This window comes from Nipponia nippon, unplaced genomic scaffold, assembly GCF_047370975.1.
Source record: "Nipponia nippon isolate SJK-2023a ecotype South Korea unplaced genomic scaffold, ASM4737097v1 scaffold_2, whole genome shotgun sequence".
Classification (NCBI taxonomy): domain Eukaryota; kingdom Metazoa; phylum Chordata; class Aves; order Pelecaniformes; family Threskiornithidae; genus Nipponia; species Nipponia nippon.
This window is the reverse complement of record NW_028262336.1, coordinates 1,101,250-1,117,930: the sequence shown is the minus strand read 5'-3', so window position 1 is coordinate 1,117,930 and position 16,681 is coordinate 1,101,250. Positions and strand designations below refer to the sequence as shown.

The window sequence follows — 16,681 nt, the reverse complement described above, 5'->3', positions numbered from 1 at the left end:
TCCCCAGCCTTGGGCTCCAGCCCCTGCCCCAGCCTCGCTGCCCTGCTCTGGCCACGCTCCAGCCCCTCCATGGCCTTCTTGGGGTGAGGGGCCCAGTGCTGAGCACAGCACTCGAGGGGCGGCCTCACCAGTGCCCAGCCCAGGGGCACCATCACCTCCCTGGTCCTGCTGGCCCCATGAACTGTGAAAGCGTGCCTCATCCCCGGCGTGGGTTCTGATAGATTAACCACAACCTCTTACGAGGCGCCTCGTTGGAGGGCTCTGGGTGCCCCGTACCAAAGGGAGGGTCGGGGCCGGGCGATGCTTGGCGGGCGCCTGGACGAAGGACCAGGGCAGACAAGCTGGTGCCGGGGCTCTGCTGGCCCACGCAGGACCAGCACCGGGCCGCTCCAGGCGCCCACGAAGCGGCGGGCAGGCCTCGGCCGGCGCAGCAAGGACCCGCTCCCGCCGAGCGACGTGGGGACGGCGGGGCCTGGCCCCCGCCAGCCGCCCGCTCCCTCACCTGGAGGCCGAGCTGCCCGTCCACCGCGGCCCCGGCCCGGCACCGCCCGCCGGCCCGCCCGGCCCGGCCCCCTGGGTGGGCCTAGCCCGGGGCCCGCCAGGAGGCCTGCCCGCGCCGGAGCCCCTCTCCTCCTCCTTCTCCTCCCCGGCGGCTCGGCCATGGCCTCCCTCCTCTGCCTCCTCCTCGCCGCCGCCGCCGCCGCCACGTCGCCGGGCCGCCTGGTCCCCTACGACCTGCTGTACGCCGACGGGGTGCGGGCGTACTTCGCCCGGGATTGGGGACGGGCGGCCGAGCTGCTGCAGCGCGCCCTCCACAGCTACGCGGAGCTGCGGGCGGCCCGCCGCGCCTGCCGTGCCGCCTGCCGCCGGGAGGCGGCCTTCCTCGGCGGGCCGCCGGGGGCCGGGCCCTGGGAGGCCGCCCTCTTCGGCCGGGTGCTGCAGCGAGCCGACTGCCTGCAGCACTGCTTGGGGAACCGGTTGGGCGCCGCGCCCTCCGCCCACCGAGCCAGCCACACCATCCGCCGGGACTTCGAGCAGAGGGAGCCCTATAACTACCTGCAGGTCGCCTTCTTCCAGGTGGGGACCGGTCCCCCCGGGGTGGGCTTGCGTTGGGAGTTGCCACCCCCGGGCAGTCAGCAGAGGCAGGGGGCTCTCCTGCAGGGCCACCGGAAAGGTGGTGGTGGGCAAGGGCTCGCCAGCCCGGGGCTGGGGCTGTCGGGGCGGCGCAGGGTGACTGCGGGGAGCAGCCGGGGCGAGGGGTGGGTGCGAAGAGAAGGGGGCCCGCAGGAGCGTGATGGGCGCCGCTGCCTTGTCTCCACAGCTGAAGAAGCTGGATCAGGCCGTCTCCGCCGCTCACACCTTCTTCGTCGCTAACCCCCAGCACCTCCAAATGCGGGAGGACATAGAGAAGTACCGGCGTATGTCAGGGGTGAAGTCGGACAACTTCCGAGACCTGGAGGCCACGCCGCACTGGGTGAGGGTGCGATGCAGAGCCAGGCATCGGCAGCTCTTATCCCGTCCTAGGGACCAGTCTGGGACTCTGATCTGTTCCCACGCAAGGGTCATGGCTTGAGACAGGGTCCCTGTACATAGAATCACAGAATGGTTTAGGCTGGAAGGGACCTTTAAAGATCGCCTAGTCCAACCCCCCCCTGCCATGGGCAGGGACATCTTTCACTCGATCGGGTTGCTCAAAGCCCCGTCCAGTCTGACCTTGAACGGTTCCAATGATGGGGCGTCCACAACTTCTCTGGGCAGCCTGCTCCAGTGTCTCACCACCCTCATCGTGAAAAACGGCTTCCTTATCTCCAGGCTAAATCTACCCTCTTTCCCTTTAAAACCGTTGCCCCTTGTCCTGTTACTACAGGCCTTGGTCAGAAGTCTAGCTCAGTCTTTCTTATAAGCCCCGTTTATATTTGAAAGGCTGCAAGAAGGTCTCCCTGAAGCCTTCTCTTCAGGGTGAAGACAAACGCTTGCAAGTGTGACACAGAGACTTTCCGCTGACAGTTACGGCAGGCTGCGGGGCCTTGGAGAATTGTATTTGGCTTAAGTCCAGAAGATTTGCTGTCACTGCGTGGTGGGCTGTGCGTGATCAGGCAGGCCCCTAGATGTCAGCACTATCCTGCGAGCGACTCCGAGTCTCAGGGCGTCCTTTGGTGTCACCCACACTGATGAGGGACCTGGATCTGTCCTTCGCAGGAAGCATATGAGGCTGGGGTGCAGCACTACAATGCAGATGAGTACATGCAGGCTGCGGCCAAGCTGGAGGAGTCACTCACAGAGGCACTGTCAGCACTGGAAGAGTGTCGTGCCCTGTGTGAAGGGCCTTGGGAGGATGAGGACGAGGAGGAGGAGGAGATGCAACCTGGCCTGTATGAAGCCATTGCAGGTAGCGTTAGGGGCGCAGAGGGCTGGGTAGGAAGGCCATGCTCTCCATACTGGACAAGCCCCATTTCCCAGCTCTCCTGTCTGGAAGAAGTGTGAGCTACTGCCTTTCTTGCTCCTCTCTCTTGCAGCCCATTATATTCAGGTTTTGAAGTGTAGACAGCAGTGCGTCCTTGAAATTGCCACAAAGCCGGGACGGATTTCTGCCACGGAAGATTTCATACCCTCTCATCTTGATTTACTGCAGTTTGCCTACGATCAAGGTGAGCGGAGTCACAGCGGGTCATGCTGTGGCACCCCTAAACTTGCCCTTTGCCTCTGGACTTGGAGGGCGGCATGTCATGGGGAGAAGTGGCACACTGACCTGAGCTCTACCTCTCTCTCCCCTCTTCTGCCTCTTCCCAGAACCTCTCTTCTCTTGCTCAAGCCTGTGGCCACCTTGTGGTCCCTTGGTCCCTTGTGGTCCACTTCAGTCTCTTTGTGCAGCTTCTGTAACGTGCGGCTGTTCCCACTTGTTTCCTCCAGCGCTCTCCATTATTCCAAGTCCTTGCTCCAACTGTCCGCTGTGTATTTTATACCTTCCTTGTCAGTACGTGGCTCCAGACCAGGCCCCCGCTTCCTATCTAGGGCGTGCGCATGCATCTCATCTCAACTGTGGTGTTCCTTCGGAGTCAGCCCTGCCTGCCCCACTGAACTGGTGGCCTGTCATGACATTGGTCATCCTGTCACCCTGTCACTTTCACACATCCCCCAGCTCTTGGATACCTCTGCTCCTTCCCACGCTGACCCAACGGTCTCTCATCTCCTCTGTCAGACCATTGGTAAAACTTGTATCTCAAAGAAGCCTCCAGACCCCTCATCATGTCTGTTGGCTGAGGGAGGTGGGACCGTCTATTCTTCCAAATATATACTTATTTTTTCTCCATCTCCTCTGAACAAGCTCCCAATAGGTATTGAAAGTGGGCCTGTTCTTCACCAGGCTCATTCCCTGTATTCTCTGCCCATCGTTGGGTAGAGGCCTAACTAGACAGGGACTGATGTGTACTCGGTGTAAGGCCTCCTACTGCCGGATCCTGACCGGGGCGTTGGGTGCTGCTGGCCTATACAGATTTGCTGCTAACGTCAAGTCTTTCAGAGACATATCTGTTCTGTTCTTTCCCTGCTCAAGTTGGGAACCAGGCACTGGCTGCTGAATGTGCTGCTTCCTACTTGCTCTTCTATCCCACGGATGAGCCAATGTTGGAGAAAATGAAGCAGTATCGCACAGAACTGGGAGAGGACACAGCTGTCACAGCCAGAGAGGTAGTTACAACCCCAGGTCTGTACTTTTCGACCCTCCCCTGTTCCATACGACAGGATCACAGTCCAGGAGACAAAAAGGGAAACGTGTTTCACTGCAGATATGTGCCAAGCCCAGGACTGAAGAAACAGGAGCCTGAGTTTACTTACAGTCTGTACCAGGCAGGGTCCCTTCAGGACAGAACCGGGCTTTTGTAGTGCACAGCAGTGTGTTGGGGCAGGTTTCTGCCCTGGACAGGGATGGGGTTGTCTGTTGTGGGGTGGTTGTTTGACAGCCTCTTTGCTTCCTTAGAGTATTCAGCATTACGTGCAGAGATCTTTGATGGAGAAGAAGTTGATTTATTATGCAGTGGAGCATCTAGGAGGAACGTTTAACGACCCTGTAAGTAACGGTATCATCTTAATCTTCCTGCCCTGATTTCACCAAGACAGTTGCCAGAATTCACTTCTGTAGCACGTGATCCAGAAAGGATCAGATGCTGATGAGAAGGACCCCCAAGTCCTTATGAGGTGGATCTTTAAGGCCTTTCCACTGCTCCAGGACTGAAGTTAGTTTGAAATTGCTGCTGTAACCATATGCATTAGCCCCATCTGGCTGTCATCAGAAGCAGGCCAGAACCATCGGTCTGATACTCACTGGAGAAGCGGGACAAGGAACTGGCTGTTTGACGTGATCCAATGTGGGAGAAGTTTGTTGTGTCCTGAATGGTCTGCGTTTGTTCCTACAGGATCTTTGGACTCCAGATGAGCTGGTGCCTGAAAGCCTAAAGGAGAAATACAGGTAAGGTTGGCCAAGTCGACTAGGACTGAAATCTGTGGGTTGGACTGCAGGGTGGTACAAGGAACAGTAATCCTGAGGAATGGGCAAAACAGGAACAGGAAGGGTGTGAAATGCTACCGCAGAGAAGGTTTAGGCATAGCTCTGTGTACTGACAGCCGTGGTCTCTGTTTTTTCCCTTGCTCCCGAGAGAGGATCAGGAGAAGCAAAAGCAGGAAACTCTGGATGTGGAAGAGAGGGAGAAGAGGGGTGAGTAAAAGAGCTTGAAGAAGGACTTGGATGCAGTCAGCCAGGCTTAGTCAGGCTAAGTGCTGTCTTTTCTTCCATCCTCAGACATTTGAATGCTAGCATAGATGCAGACTGACTCGAATGGCTCAGCAAGTCTTCTCACTGTTTCTTTTCTCCCTCTTTGATGCATGTGTAACCTTGCAAAATCTCACTGCGTACATCTCTGGGATGGCAGCTCAAAGAGCACTGTGGCTGGAGAAGCTGAGAGCAGTGGTGCCTGAATATGTGCCAAGCCTGTGGACATGCAGATGTTCAGTGTGGCAGGAGTGTCTACACCAAACCTGGTTCAACTCCACCAGCCCAACTTCAAACAACATTTTTCTGAAGGGGACAAAGAGAGAGGCAGGGGGAATGGAAACTGGAAACGGACTATTCGGCTTGGGCAAGTCTTTCCCTGAAAAACACAAGTCGAAATGATTTGTGGCTGAACGCTATAGGCTGCTGTGCAGAGTCCCGTGTTCTCGCTGGTCCTCTATTCTTATGTGTGGACACACAGCCTCTTGCAGGGCGTAGAGTCTTTGCTTGAAGTGACCCCAGGTGGTTCTTTGCTGTGACAGATGGGAGAGCAGATCATTCTGAGGGCCTGAGTGCCTTGGCATTCCTGACCATCCAGAGGTCAGAGGGGGGGGAAAAAAAGGCCAAAGATCAAAAGATCAAATCACCGACTAATACCCATTGCTTCTCTTTGGGGCTGAAGAAAGTAGAAAGCTTCACTGGAGATCATTCTGGGATAAGATGTGTGCTCGAAAGGAGGGTTGATGGAGGTGTTTACCTGCTTCTTTTCTCCAGAGCCTCGCCCCAGTAGGCTGGACCTGTTCTGCTGCTGCGATCCACAGTGCACTCAACTTTCCCCAGCTCCCTGCTGCTCTCCCAGCAAGCCCCAAGTTTCTGCTGGCTCCTGAAGCACTCACTGTAGGCCAGCTTCCCCAGCTGATGCTCTGGTTCCCCTGAAGCATGTGAGGGGTGCACGTGGCCCAGGTCTGCGAGGGATGGGCCCTTCTGGGGAACTGTCCTGTCTTCTCAGAGAACGTATAGTGTCTCTCCACTTCCTTATCCAGGCTGGGGGTTGGTGGCTGAGGGCTTCTTGTCCAAAGCTCGCTCATGCCTATCTGTACTTGCTTTTTGACAGGTCCTTTGCCTTTTGAGGGTATTGCTGTCACGATGGATTCCCGCCGGATGAATGGTACCCAGAGGGTTGTGTTCGACAGAGTGCTGACGGAGTCTGAGTGTAAGGACCTTCTCCGGCTGACAAAGGTGAGGCCTGGGTCTTGTAGGGGCTCCTGTATGTGTTCTTTCCTCCTCAGCAGGCAGGGTTGTAGTGTTTCCATGGAGGAGAGATGGCAGCCTAATGTCTGTCATCCGTATCCTTCTATTCCAGGCAGCAGTTGAAGCAGGAGACGGCTACCGGGCAAGGCGGTCGCCTCACACCCCACATGAGAGATTTGAAGGGTTAACCGTTTTGAAGGCCATGCAGGTACGTGGCTCTGTGAGTCTGCCACCACCTTGATTGTCCAGAAAGAGTGTTCGCCACCCGAGCGTTTTTCTCTGTGAAGTGCGCTCCGGATGGGGTCGTGGGTGTGTTATCTTCCTCACAAGCACATGTGCGGTCTCCTCTGACCCTGTTGCTCCACGATCGTGTTTAGGCACGTTGTACATGGAGGGCTTGACAAATGCTTTCTCTCCTTTTCTTTCGGGATTGCTACTTGTCCCTGTGCGGTAGTCTTACAGACATGCTTAGCTTAGAATTGGAGAATAAATTAAGGTGGAAGGAGCCTCTGGAGATCTCTAGTCTGACCCCCTGCTCACAGCATGGCTAATTCCAAAGCTAGATGAGATCCCTCAAGGCTTTGCGCGGGCAAGTCCTGAACGTCTCCAAGGGTGGAGATTCCCCAGCCTCTCTGGGCACCTGTTTCAGTGCTGTACCACTCTTGGGAGGATGAAGTCTTTCTTCGTATCTAACCAAAATTTCCCTTGCTGCAGCTTTTGCCTGTTGCCTCTTGTCTTTTCAGTGTTTCCCTCTGAGAAGAGACTGTCTCCATCTTCTCTGTAACCCCCTTTTAGGTGATAGGAGACTGTAATTAGATCCTCCTTTGGCCTTCTCTAGGCTGAAGAAACCCAGCTCTTTCAGCTTCCAAGTCATGTGCTCCAACACTGATGCCATTTTAAGACCCTTCACTGAAGACTCGCTCCAGTTTGCCAGTGTCCCTTGTGTACTGGGGGACCCAAAATGATGCTGCGTTCCAGATGTGGCTTCATGTGCTGAGTAGAAGGAAAGAATTGCTGTGCTGTACAGGTGTACTCCTGACTTATATTTACATGAGAAAGCACGTTATTTTCGTACATGTGTGACACAGGTCTCTTCTGTATTCTGTACGTGTATCATTTCTTAGAGTATCTTTGTATGTAAGTATTCTAACAGGCTTGTTTTTCACTCGTAGCTGGCCCAGAATGGGGACGTGGACTGGAGAGACGCCAAATTGCTTCTGCAGGCCAGTGAGAAATCGCGGAAAATCATAGAGTCCTATTTTACTCCCGGAAAGAAACTCCATTTCTCATTCACACACCTTGTGTGCCGCACGGCTGTAGACGGTAAAGAATCTTTCACCCTGCTAGTCCCTGTGTCCTGGAGAGTCTCCTCAGCCCCAGCCATGTGCCCTCAGGAGACTCTCTCTCCTTTGCTCTCACTGTGTCCCTTTCGCTCTGCCTTATTCTCCCTTGCAACTGAAAATGCCCCTGTTCTTTTTTGTAACTTCCCTTTTCAGAGGAACAGGAAGGTCGCATGGATCTCAGTCATCCTGTCCACGCTGATAATTGCCTCTTGGATCCTGAGGGGCAAGAGTGCTGGAAAGAACCACCTGCCTACGTGTACAGGGACTACAGGTAAGAGAAGAAGGGGACCTGCATTAGATCATGTGGAGATCAGAACATCTCCCCGGCCCCATCAGAGGATGAGCTCAGCTTATAGAAACCAGGTGATGGGTTGTTGGCTCAAAGCCAGCCAGGACTGTAGCATCAGGCAGAAGGCCGTATCGGTGGCTTCAGAACGAGGTGTGAAACACCTTCCCTAGGCTGGGAAGAAGATCTGCCCTTTCTCCCTCCTCCCAGCCAGCATTAATGGAGAGCAGAACCAGGCTGGGAGGCTGCACGGACATGTTATCAAATTGTTGTCTTGTGGGTCTACCACTACAGTCCACTGCCAGCCCTTATGACAGTCTGTTTCTTCTAATCAAGTTCTGTCTTTCACAGTCTTCCGTGCATTACAGGAGAGGGAGAACCAAGCTCCTTCGTTTCCTTTCTTTGAGCAGTCAGTGTACTTTGGTGACTATTCTCTCTGTTCATCTCTCTCAAGATCCACCGCCAATACTTTGTGTTAGGTTTTTCCGTTCCATGTGAGAGTTTTTCTCCAGCCTGTGGCAGGTTTTGTTACTCGTCTGTGAAAGAACCTGAAATGTATTTTAAAGATGGTGGCAATTGTTGCACGCTGCGGCCAAATGAAGGCAGTTCACTACAATTGATTCCTCCTATTTACCATCCCATCCCTGGGCATCCAGATATCTTATTTGCCTTTTCTTTGAGCGGTAGCTGTACCCAGAGCAGAAATCTTGGCTGAGCAGCCTATGGTAAGGATGTGGGACTTAGAGGGAATTCCAGTATCACTGAGTCCGTTTCCCTGCTGATGTAGGTGTTGACTTAGTATAGGCCGATTGTAAAGTTAGCAGGCTCTGTCATGTAACCGGTTAGATCTCTGTCCCTCTTGTGGGAAAGCTGTCCTGTCACCTCACTCCTCCCGGGGTAGTGGGCTTCTCTGGCTTCTACTTGAATGTGTGCTAAAATATCTTCCTAAAATATCTTCTATGCCACTGAGCTATTTCCAGGAGTATTCCTGTCCTCTCGCAGAGTGAACTGTGATTGACCAACGAACCTACAAGGCCTGAGCTCGCTCTTCCAGCGTCCTTTTGAAAGAGGTCCCTGTGCTCCAGACTTCCCGGATCTCTTCTGTGTATTTGTGCTATGGTTATTAATGAAACGATTGAACAGGATTGGGCCCAGGGGTCCAAGAGGCCCCGGCGATCCTCCTCCAGGCAAACAGTGCTCCTTTCGGTGCCGGTGGTACGCTAGTCGCTGTGTGCTGTTCACGTGCTCTCCTTCACCTTCTCGGTGTTCATTAGTAATTTCTCTAGCGGCACCATTCTCAGTGCTTTTACCGGAGTCCGAACTGCTGAGATCGAGCGTTGTTCTCTTTCCCTTGCAAATCGACTGTTTTGTCAAAGATTGCGTGGCTAGCCCAGTCTGCTTTTAGTACCCCCGTTCTAAGACCGTTTCGCGTTTACCTCTTGTCCTTCAATTATCCTTCTCCTCAGAAATGGAACCTAAAGCCCTGCAGACTACTGAGGTCAGGCGAACGGGCCTGTTTATGCTTCAACCGTTATCCCTACCCTCCTGCCCCTTCATGCGTGCGAGAGCTATCCTTGCTTTTCTCCAGTCATGTTACCACCCTGACTTCACGGTCTTATTAAAACCCTATGGCAGAAGAGCTATAACTTCCTGGGTTTCAGGGTTGGTAATCCTCTCGCTGCCCTTAATGTTTTGCTTCAGCAGCCGCAGTGTTGATTTCGATTTCTTTCTCCCTGTCCCTCTCTTGCTCCTCTGACGTTTTCTATCAGCTTAATTGGAATGCCAAGAGGAACTCGAGTAGTTTGTGGTTCATTCTTTCGCCTAGTTGACTGTGGTCTCACCTGCACTGCACAGTGGCCTCATTACTTCCCTTTTTGTCTAACACTAGTGAAGCAATTTGTTGTTTTCATTTTCTTTTCTGCATGCACTAAGCCTCTTTTTGACCATTCTTATGCTCCCCTGAAATTCCTTGACTCTCAAGACATGACTTTCTTTGCTGATCGGTCTCCTCTTCCAGGCTTCGAATTATTTCCAGTCTTAAAACATCATGTCATGCCAGGTCAGAACCAAGGTCTGTCTAGTCCAGGGTGTTGTCACAGCAGTGCCACAGATGCAGGCTGCAGGGGATTAAAGAAAAAAAAAAAAAAAACAAACGAGGACAAGCACGTAGATCTAACTCCCTGGCATACTCTCCTAGCCTTCTGTGGCTGGCAGCTTGAGGAATCCCCTGAATTAGGCACTGCCGTATTTAACATGCCCAAATGTTAACTGGTCTAGTCACTTTTTGAACGTGTGGGATCATTCAGGTGCCACAGCCTCCTGTGACGAGGAGCGTGGGGAAGCACCTGGGAGGAATGAGCTTCACCCTCCATAGGTCCTCTTTCTTTTTGTCCACAGTGGCATTCTCTACCTCAATGATGACTTCCAAGGTGGGGGCCTTTTCTTCACTGAAATGGACACTGTGACTGTCACAGTAAGTCTGGGACTGGCCAAAAGAAGGAGGGAGGACTGAGGGTGAGACTTAGTCTGGGCAGGAGGACATTAGTTGGCTATTGGATCCCACCGCTCCAAAAACAATCCGGTGCCGGTGCTGTGGCAGATTCAAATGGGGACAGCTAAAGGCAAATTGAGGCAAATCTCGGACAGAGGAGAGGTTAACTCCTTTCTAGCTGAGATGTTCCAGGCTCTTGCAGTCTGTGGGTGTCTGTGCTGTGGGTTGTCCCTTTGATTCTCTCTGCTCCCCAAGGTCTGTCTTGCTCACAGACTGGCAGTGGATGCCTAGTGGATCTCTGCTCTTCCACGTTCCCAGAGGCAACCTTACCTCTGTACAACGACCGTATACCCCAGAGCAGGGGGCTGCTGGCTTCATTGTCTCTTCTCTCTCCTGGCAGGCTGAGGTGCATCCGAAGTGCGGGAGGCTGGTAGCCTTCAGCTCTGGCAAGGAGAACCCCCATGGCGTGTGGGCAGTGAGCCGCGGCAGGCGCTGCGCCATTGCTCTCTGGTACACACACTCCCGGGAGCATGCTGAGCAGGTAAAGGAGCACGCTGGAGAAATGGATACGAGTACCTCTGAGCTAGATCAAATCCCTCTGAGGAATGGCTTGTGGGCTTTCTCGTGGGGCAGGGCCTAGTGCAGCAGCTGGGGGTTGTCCTCTGACAAGGTTATCTGGTGGAGGGGCCGGCCTGTGATGGGTCCCGCAAGAGAGAACGGGCTCTGGGGGGGTTGGATGGATGTGGCAAAGGCAAGATGTGTCTTGTCAGCCCCTGCGAGCCGGGCGAAGACCCTAGCAGGGAGGGGTTCACATCATCCCTGTTTCTGTGGCTGCAGGAGCGGGTGAAGGCAGAGGAGCTGATGGAGCAGAGGGCTGTGGAGCAGCCTGATGGAGAAGAACGTCAGGGGGCTGATCACGGCGGCAGATCCTCCTCGGAGCTTCCCGTTCCCAGCGGCAGCACCAGGCCCACGAGCCGGAGACACAAACCTGGCTCAGACAGGACACAGCAGCCCAAGGAGCTGCGGGCCAGAGATGAGTTCTGAGTATGCGGGGCCCTGGGGGCAGGACTGGCACGCACCGTGGCCTGGCAGGTCTTGGTAGCACCGGGACCGCAGAGGCCTGGAGCAGTGTATTAGCATGCTAGAGCCGTAGCGATGGGGAGGGATGCAGCTTTCTTCTCTGTGACATCTCAGCAGCTGAAAAACGGGAGCAGGGACAGAGTATTAAAGTCAGTGACACCAGGAACTTTCTTCACTGCCTCACCGACGTGTTTGTGTCACTCAGAAGTAAGAAGGCAGGGTCTCCTCACCCCGCTCCTCTTGGTGCCAGCTTCTTGGTCATCCAGGGGCAAATCCGAGAGGGGGAGGAGGAGCCTGGGGTCTTCGAGCAAGGGCTGTCTCACATTCAGGAACTCAAAACAGAAGCCTCTGAATTTCCTAGGTACCTACAAACTCCAGAAACTCACAAGTGGTCTGAGAGAGGGAAGGTGAGGGGCTCTGAATATATGGAATAAAAGCAAAATGCTGGACAGAGATGTTGGTGGGAGCTTCAGTCTGTACGCCAGGAGGGAGGCATACACGCTCATTGCTGATGGAAATTTAATTAACAAATAGTGGAAGGAGATTGAGCCCTCAGTGAAAGAAAACAAAGTATTTACCCAGATGCCAGCTACTTCCAATAAGGGAGAGCAAGAGAAAAAGTCAGCTCTGCCATGACTGGAAAGGGTGGGGAGTGCCTTTAAGGAAAAACACTGTACGCTCACGTTTCCCTGCAGCAAGGCCTCTCTTCCTTTTTTTTTTTTCCCCCCGTTCCATGCACCAAATTGCCCCTGAAAGCAGAAGAGGTATTTTGTCTTATCATTTTCCACCCTGATACGAAGACAATCTGCTGTCACTGCCCAGGGGATTAGTGTCCCGAGATGGGATTATATTGTAGCCAAACAGGAATTGAATGGGGTGGATATGAAATATGAAAAAGAGCAGTGACCCTTTTCCTGGGAAGCATCAGAGCCAGAGATCAATCTGTGGTCATGACATACACAGGCCGTGATGAGAGTTGTGCGTGGAGACCCCCAACTACGGTTCAGCTGGAAGAAATCTGTAGGGCCAGGGCCGGTGGTGGGAGAGGTGGGTGGGTGATGCTGTTGGCACAGAGCCCCTGCTCCGTGGAAAGGGAAGCCTTTCCTCAGCCTGAATCCCGGCGCGTCCTTAACATGCAAGCTTGGGAGACCTGCACCAGTATCCCTTTTTGCCTCCCGTCCTTCCCAGTGTCCCAGGAAAAAGATAATTTGATGTGTGCCTTTCAAATTCCCTCTCCCTGGCAGGAGGTCCGTCACATCCTAGCACTCGCATGTCCGTCCCGATGACTTCTGCGGGGGCACTGGATGGCTCCCGCTTGACAGGGACGTGTTGGAGGGTGAGGGGCCAGCGTCCGTATCTCTGGCTTGCTTTGCCCAAAGGTGGCTTGGGTGATTAGACTGATGGCCTCCTGACGTCAGATGAGATCCGTTAAAAGGTATTTATCTCGGGCTTGGGCCAAAGCCGCAGGAGAGATTAAAAGAGATTGAGGCCAAGATAATCCCCTCACAGCATCCCGCTAAAGTGGCTGCCAAAAGGCACGCCACCAAATCTTTTGCCACCCCTGGCCCCTGTGCCCAGTTCTGTTTTCCCCACGCGGAGCCCAGTTTGCTGCCCGGAGAGGGTGCGACCCCCAGCCTCGCCACGGGTTTTCCCTTGGCAGGGCCACCGTGGGTGGCACCATCCCTCTTCCCACCCTGCCCGGGACGCGAGTGGCACGCTGTCCCCGGGAAAATGGGAATTCCTGTGGACTGTGAGGAGCAGCAAGCCCTGCCCCAGTGGCTGATAATCCTAGCCTGTTCCGGCTAATCTTCACTTTATTAGTTTGTTGCTGATATAAACAGAGGTAGTCAAATCCGCCTGTGATGGTTTCTTCCCCTTCAGGAGCAGCATGCTACTCTCTCTTTTCACCCCTCCCCATCCACCTGCTTTGCATTACGTCCCAATCCGATTTTCCCCAAGTCTCTGGTGTCTGATTTAATTTGCCTGACGCTGCTCCTGGAATCAGCCCTCCCCCAACCCCTCCCGGCCACAGCCTTCCAGCTCCCCATGGGGAGATCAGTCCTGGGAGAGGCTGAGGAGCAGAGAGGGAGCAAGGCACTCGCCGGGTGGACGGGCAGGACTGACTGGAGAGACCGGACAAGGACAAGGGGCTTCTGGCCGGCGGGGAGCCATTCTCAGCAGGGGACGCAGGCTGTGAGGGTCCCATCCAGGGGGGACTGCAACCCACCTCACTCTACAGATCCCGGTAAGGATGCCACCTTCTTGTGGTGCCTGAGGTCACCTTGGTGAGCCTGGCCCTTGGGACCCCGGGTTTCTTGGTGTGACGCTGTGGGGAGTTTTTGTACGCGGGCTGATGGCATCTGAGGATGTGGGAGGGAAGATCACGGTGGGGAAGGAGTTGGGGTTAGCGCTGAGATGTCTTTACGATGATGAGGGGGTTTGCATTGGGATGGGGTTGCTTGGTCTCCCCTTGGCAGGTAAATCTCACCAGTTTCCAGACTGGAACAGGAGGGTAACGCCTCCCCTGAGGGACCTGGCACTTGTTACACGGTCCCGCGCTCCCGGTGCGCCCCTGCGCTCACCGCTTTGCAGCTGCCTGCTTTTCTGGATGGAGAAGGAGCCCTCAGAAAGCGAGGAGCAGAGCAGGGTAATTCTGCCCTGGCCTTTGATCTCCATCCCAGGAGAGGGGGATCATCTCTGTATCCGGCTCTGCAAGGAGCCCAGGGTCACCAGGGCGAGCGTGCGAGGCCAGCCAGGGATTACACAGAGCCCCAGGGATGCTGTCTATTAATACTCAGGCATCGCTCCTGCACCTTTCCCTTTTCTATTTCCAGCCCTCTCCCAGCATCCCGGAGGGAGCACTCCCTCCCCAGTGCGGGGAAAGCTACCCAGAGGATAGGAAATAAGGGAGTTCACCTCCCCTTTCTTCCCACCCATCACTTGCGCCCCGATCCGCACAAGGGAGTGATGCAGGTGGCTGGGCAGGACGGCCCCTGGGGCGCAGGCTGGGCCCCCGCCGTGGCACGGTGCGAGGGAGGTAGCCGCTGCCCTGAAACGTCATGGCGTGGCAGCAAAAGGCAGAGGGTGGATGATTCCAGACCCCCCTCAGCCTCACGCCGCAGTAGAGGCGTTTGGTCTGCTACGAGCAGGCCCCCAAGGACTCAGGATGGGTCTGGTTGCCCACAGACAGGCGTACTACAGCAGGTGCCTCTGGCAAGTTTGTCAGAAAAGGCAGGAGGGGGAAAAACTGTCACGTTGGAGAGCAGAAGAAATGAAACGTGGTTTCAAAAGCCAGTAACTCCGAACTGGATGAGCACAGCCAAGGCAGAGCTCAGAAGAGGGCTGGCGTGAATTGGCTAAGCCCAGGCTCTGTTTGGCTGTGCTGCTCTCCTCGGTGATGCTTGTAGGAGGCACTGGACCAGTGCTGGTGCCAAGGTCCTGCTGTCAGCAGCTCTTTGCAGTGCTGGGGGGTGGTGGTGAATTGCTTTTTCAAAGGTACCCAAGGACTTTGTTTCCTCTACTGCTTAGCATCCACCAGAAAGAGCCCTTACTTCCAGAAAGCACCGAACGTGCACCATTTAGAAGCCTTTCCCACTAAAACCAGGCTGGGCAGCTACCGTGAGCAACCGCGAGCTGATCCGCAGATCCACAAGGAATGTGCATCCCTAAGGTCCCGCTGGTCATGGCAGGAACGTGCCTTGGCCAGACTCCAGACTCCATTCCCCTTTCCCCTGTTGTTCCCCCATGTCCCAGCCTAAATTTACACGACCGTCATGAGCTGCTCTTTTGCACGCCGCCATGGGCCTCCTGGGAGGCAGCCGCACTCTGCTGGGGACCAAGTACCTCACTCTCCACAAATTGCACTGGGACGTGACGGGTGGAGGCGACAGGCGAAGCTGGAGCTATTATTATCACTCATCTGTGGCTCCTTGTCCTTCTGAGACTGAGAACAATTCCCAACTTCATTTAGAGCCTTCTCTGAAAGGGATTTAAAGGTTTGGACAGAGTCCTGAACCTGAGCTGCACCTTCTCTATATTTAGCCCTTTTTTTTCCATCCTCGACACCCTGCCCCTGCCCTTTGATCTGCCTGCCAGCTCCGAAAGCCCCTCATCTGGTTGTGCAACCTGACAAAGCAGGCGCCCGTGAACCGGCTCTCCTGTGCCAGCGTTGAGAAAGAAACACCCAGGGAAGAGAAGGGGATGGTAAAAAAGCAGGAGAGATGCAAGACTGGGGAGCCGATGGGTGGTGGGGAGGACACGTGGAGGCAGCTTCACCTGGGGCAGAAAATGGGAGGAAAAGCGAACAAGGCTCCCACCTCCATGCAGGTCTGGGTGGGCAAAAGCAGAAGTTTGCAAAAATAGATTAGGGCGGGTGGCTGGATGATGATCTCAGATGGCCAACGGTCTGTGAAATGACAGCCAGCGCTGTTCCAGCTGGGAGAAGCTCTAGGAAGGGATTACCACGGGGAGGCCAGGCCTTGGGGACCAAGCAGAGGAGACTGGAAGGAGAGAGTAGAGAGGGAAGAGGTGGCCCAGCAGGCAAAGTCAATCTAACACTTACGGTTGATGGAGGGGACGTAGGATTAGTCCTGGGGAAAACCGAGAAAGGGGAAGGCGTGGACCACAGTGGTAGGGCTGGAAGGGTGGCTGGAAGTTCAGGTTTGCCACTTGGTGGGCTGGGAGGCAGCAACCAGAGCTGGACACAGGCTCTGCAGCTCGACTGTGCACCAAAGCTGAGGGGCAAACCCCACAAGATAAGGGGGATGTGCCTGGGAGATCAAAGGAAAACCACAGAGACGTTCAGGGAAAGGGATTCTGGAGGGAAACTCAAAGAGCTCTACAAAGCAGCGAGCAAAGGCGGGACTCGGGAGCTATCTGCCTGTGCTTGCCCACAGCAAGAGAGCAACCTGGCATGGAAGGACCCAAAACCTCGTTGGCTGGAAGAAACAAGGCCTTCAGGCAACAGGCCACAAGGGGAACGGAGGCGATGTGGCTCACAAGGACTAGAAGGAGAAATTCTGCAGGTACTGCTGGAGCATTTCTTGGGCTTGGGCAAAGCTCTGGTTCTAATGATGAAGAACACCTGGAGCACATCTGGACACTCATACCTACCCAGGAGAAAGATTGAAGCAATAAAGACCAGATTTGTCTACAAGACTGGGAAATGCTAGAACCACTGATGAAGTTTTAAGTGCCCGTAACAAGAAAGAGAGACCAAACCAGAGATGCTGTATTATCATATGGTGCACCTGGATCTTGAATGTGGATTACAGTTCTGGTTCATTGCCCTCTCTGCAAAAACATAGCATCTATACTCTGTAAACATCTGAAAAGGGCTTAGAGGACAACAGAGGTAATGGGATGTAAAAGCTTACCTGGGAGGAATGACTAAGTGTGCTCTGCAGTCTGCAAAAGAGATGGATGAAGACAGATAAGACAAAGATCTATAAAAAAACCCAAGTGAT

At 54.5% G+C, this 16,681-nt stretch overlaps 1 protein-coding gene across 2 annotated transcripts; it reads left to right on the top strand.

Moving 5' to 3' along the window:
* The first annotated feature begins 602 nt into the window (after positions 1-602).
* P3H3 (prolyl 3-hydroxylase 3) lies at positions 603-11,669 on the top strand. Of its 2 annotated transcripts, XM_087757007.1 has the most exons (16): positions 603-1,077; positions 1,322-1,474; positions 2,200-2,389; positions 2,517-2,648; positions 3,554-3,687; positions 3,977-4,066; positions 4,413-4,465; positions 4,653-4,711; positions 4,926-5,132; positions 5,880-6,004; positions 6,129-6,224; positions 7,189-7,339; positions 7,513-7,630; positions 10,043-10,118; positions 10,537-10,677; positions 10,974-11,669. In XM_087757007.1, exons 1-16 carry the CDS (start codon positions 661-663, stop codon positions 11,178-11,180), a joined length of 2,349 nt encoding a protein of 782 aa, XP_087613133.1. In that variant the 5' UTR covers positions 603-660; the 3' UTR covers positions 11,181-11,669. The 2 variants fall into 2 exon arrangements, with proteins under 2 accessions (XP_087613133.1, XP_009474499.2); XM_009476224.2 differs by lacking the exon at positions 4,926-5,132 and having other exon boundaries at positions 605-1,077.
* Positions 11,670-16,681: the final 5,012 nt, after the last annotated feature.

What these genes read in the sequence shown, in the direction of transcription:
- P3H3 (XM_087757007.1), top strand. Translation starts at nt 661, where the DNA reads ATGGCCTCCCTCCTCTGCCTCCTCCTCGCCGCCGCCGCCGCCGCCACG. An exon ending in GAGGAACGTTTAACGACCCT is followed by an intron (nt 4,067 to 4,412) that starts GTAAGTAACGGT and finishes TTGTTCCTACAG; the next exon opens with GATCTTTGGACTCCAGATGA. An exon ending in AGCCTAAAGGAGAAATACAG is followed by an intron (nt 4,466 to 4,652) that starts GTAAGGTTGGCC and finishes CTTGCTCCCGAG; the next exon opens with AGAGGATCAGGAGAAGCAAA.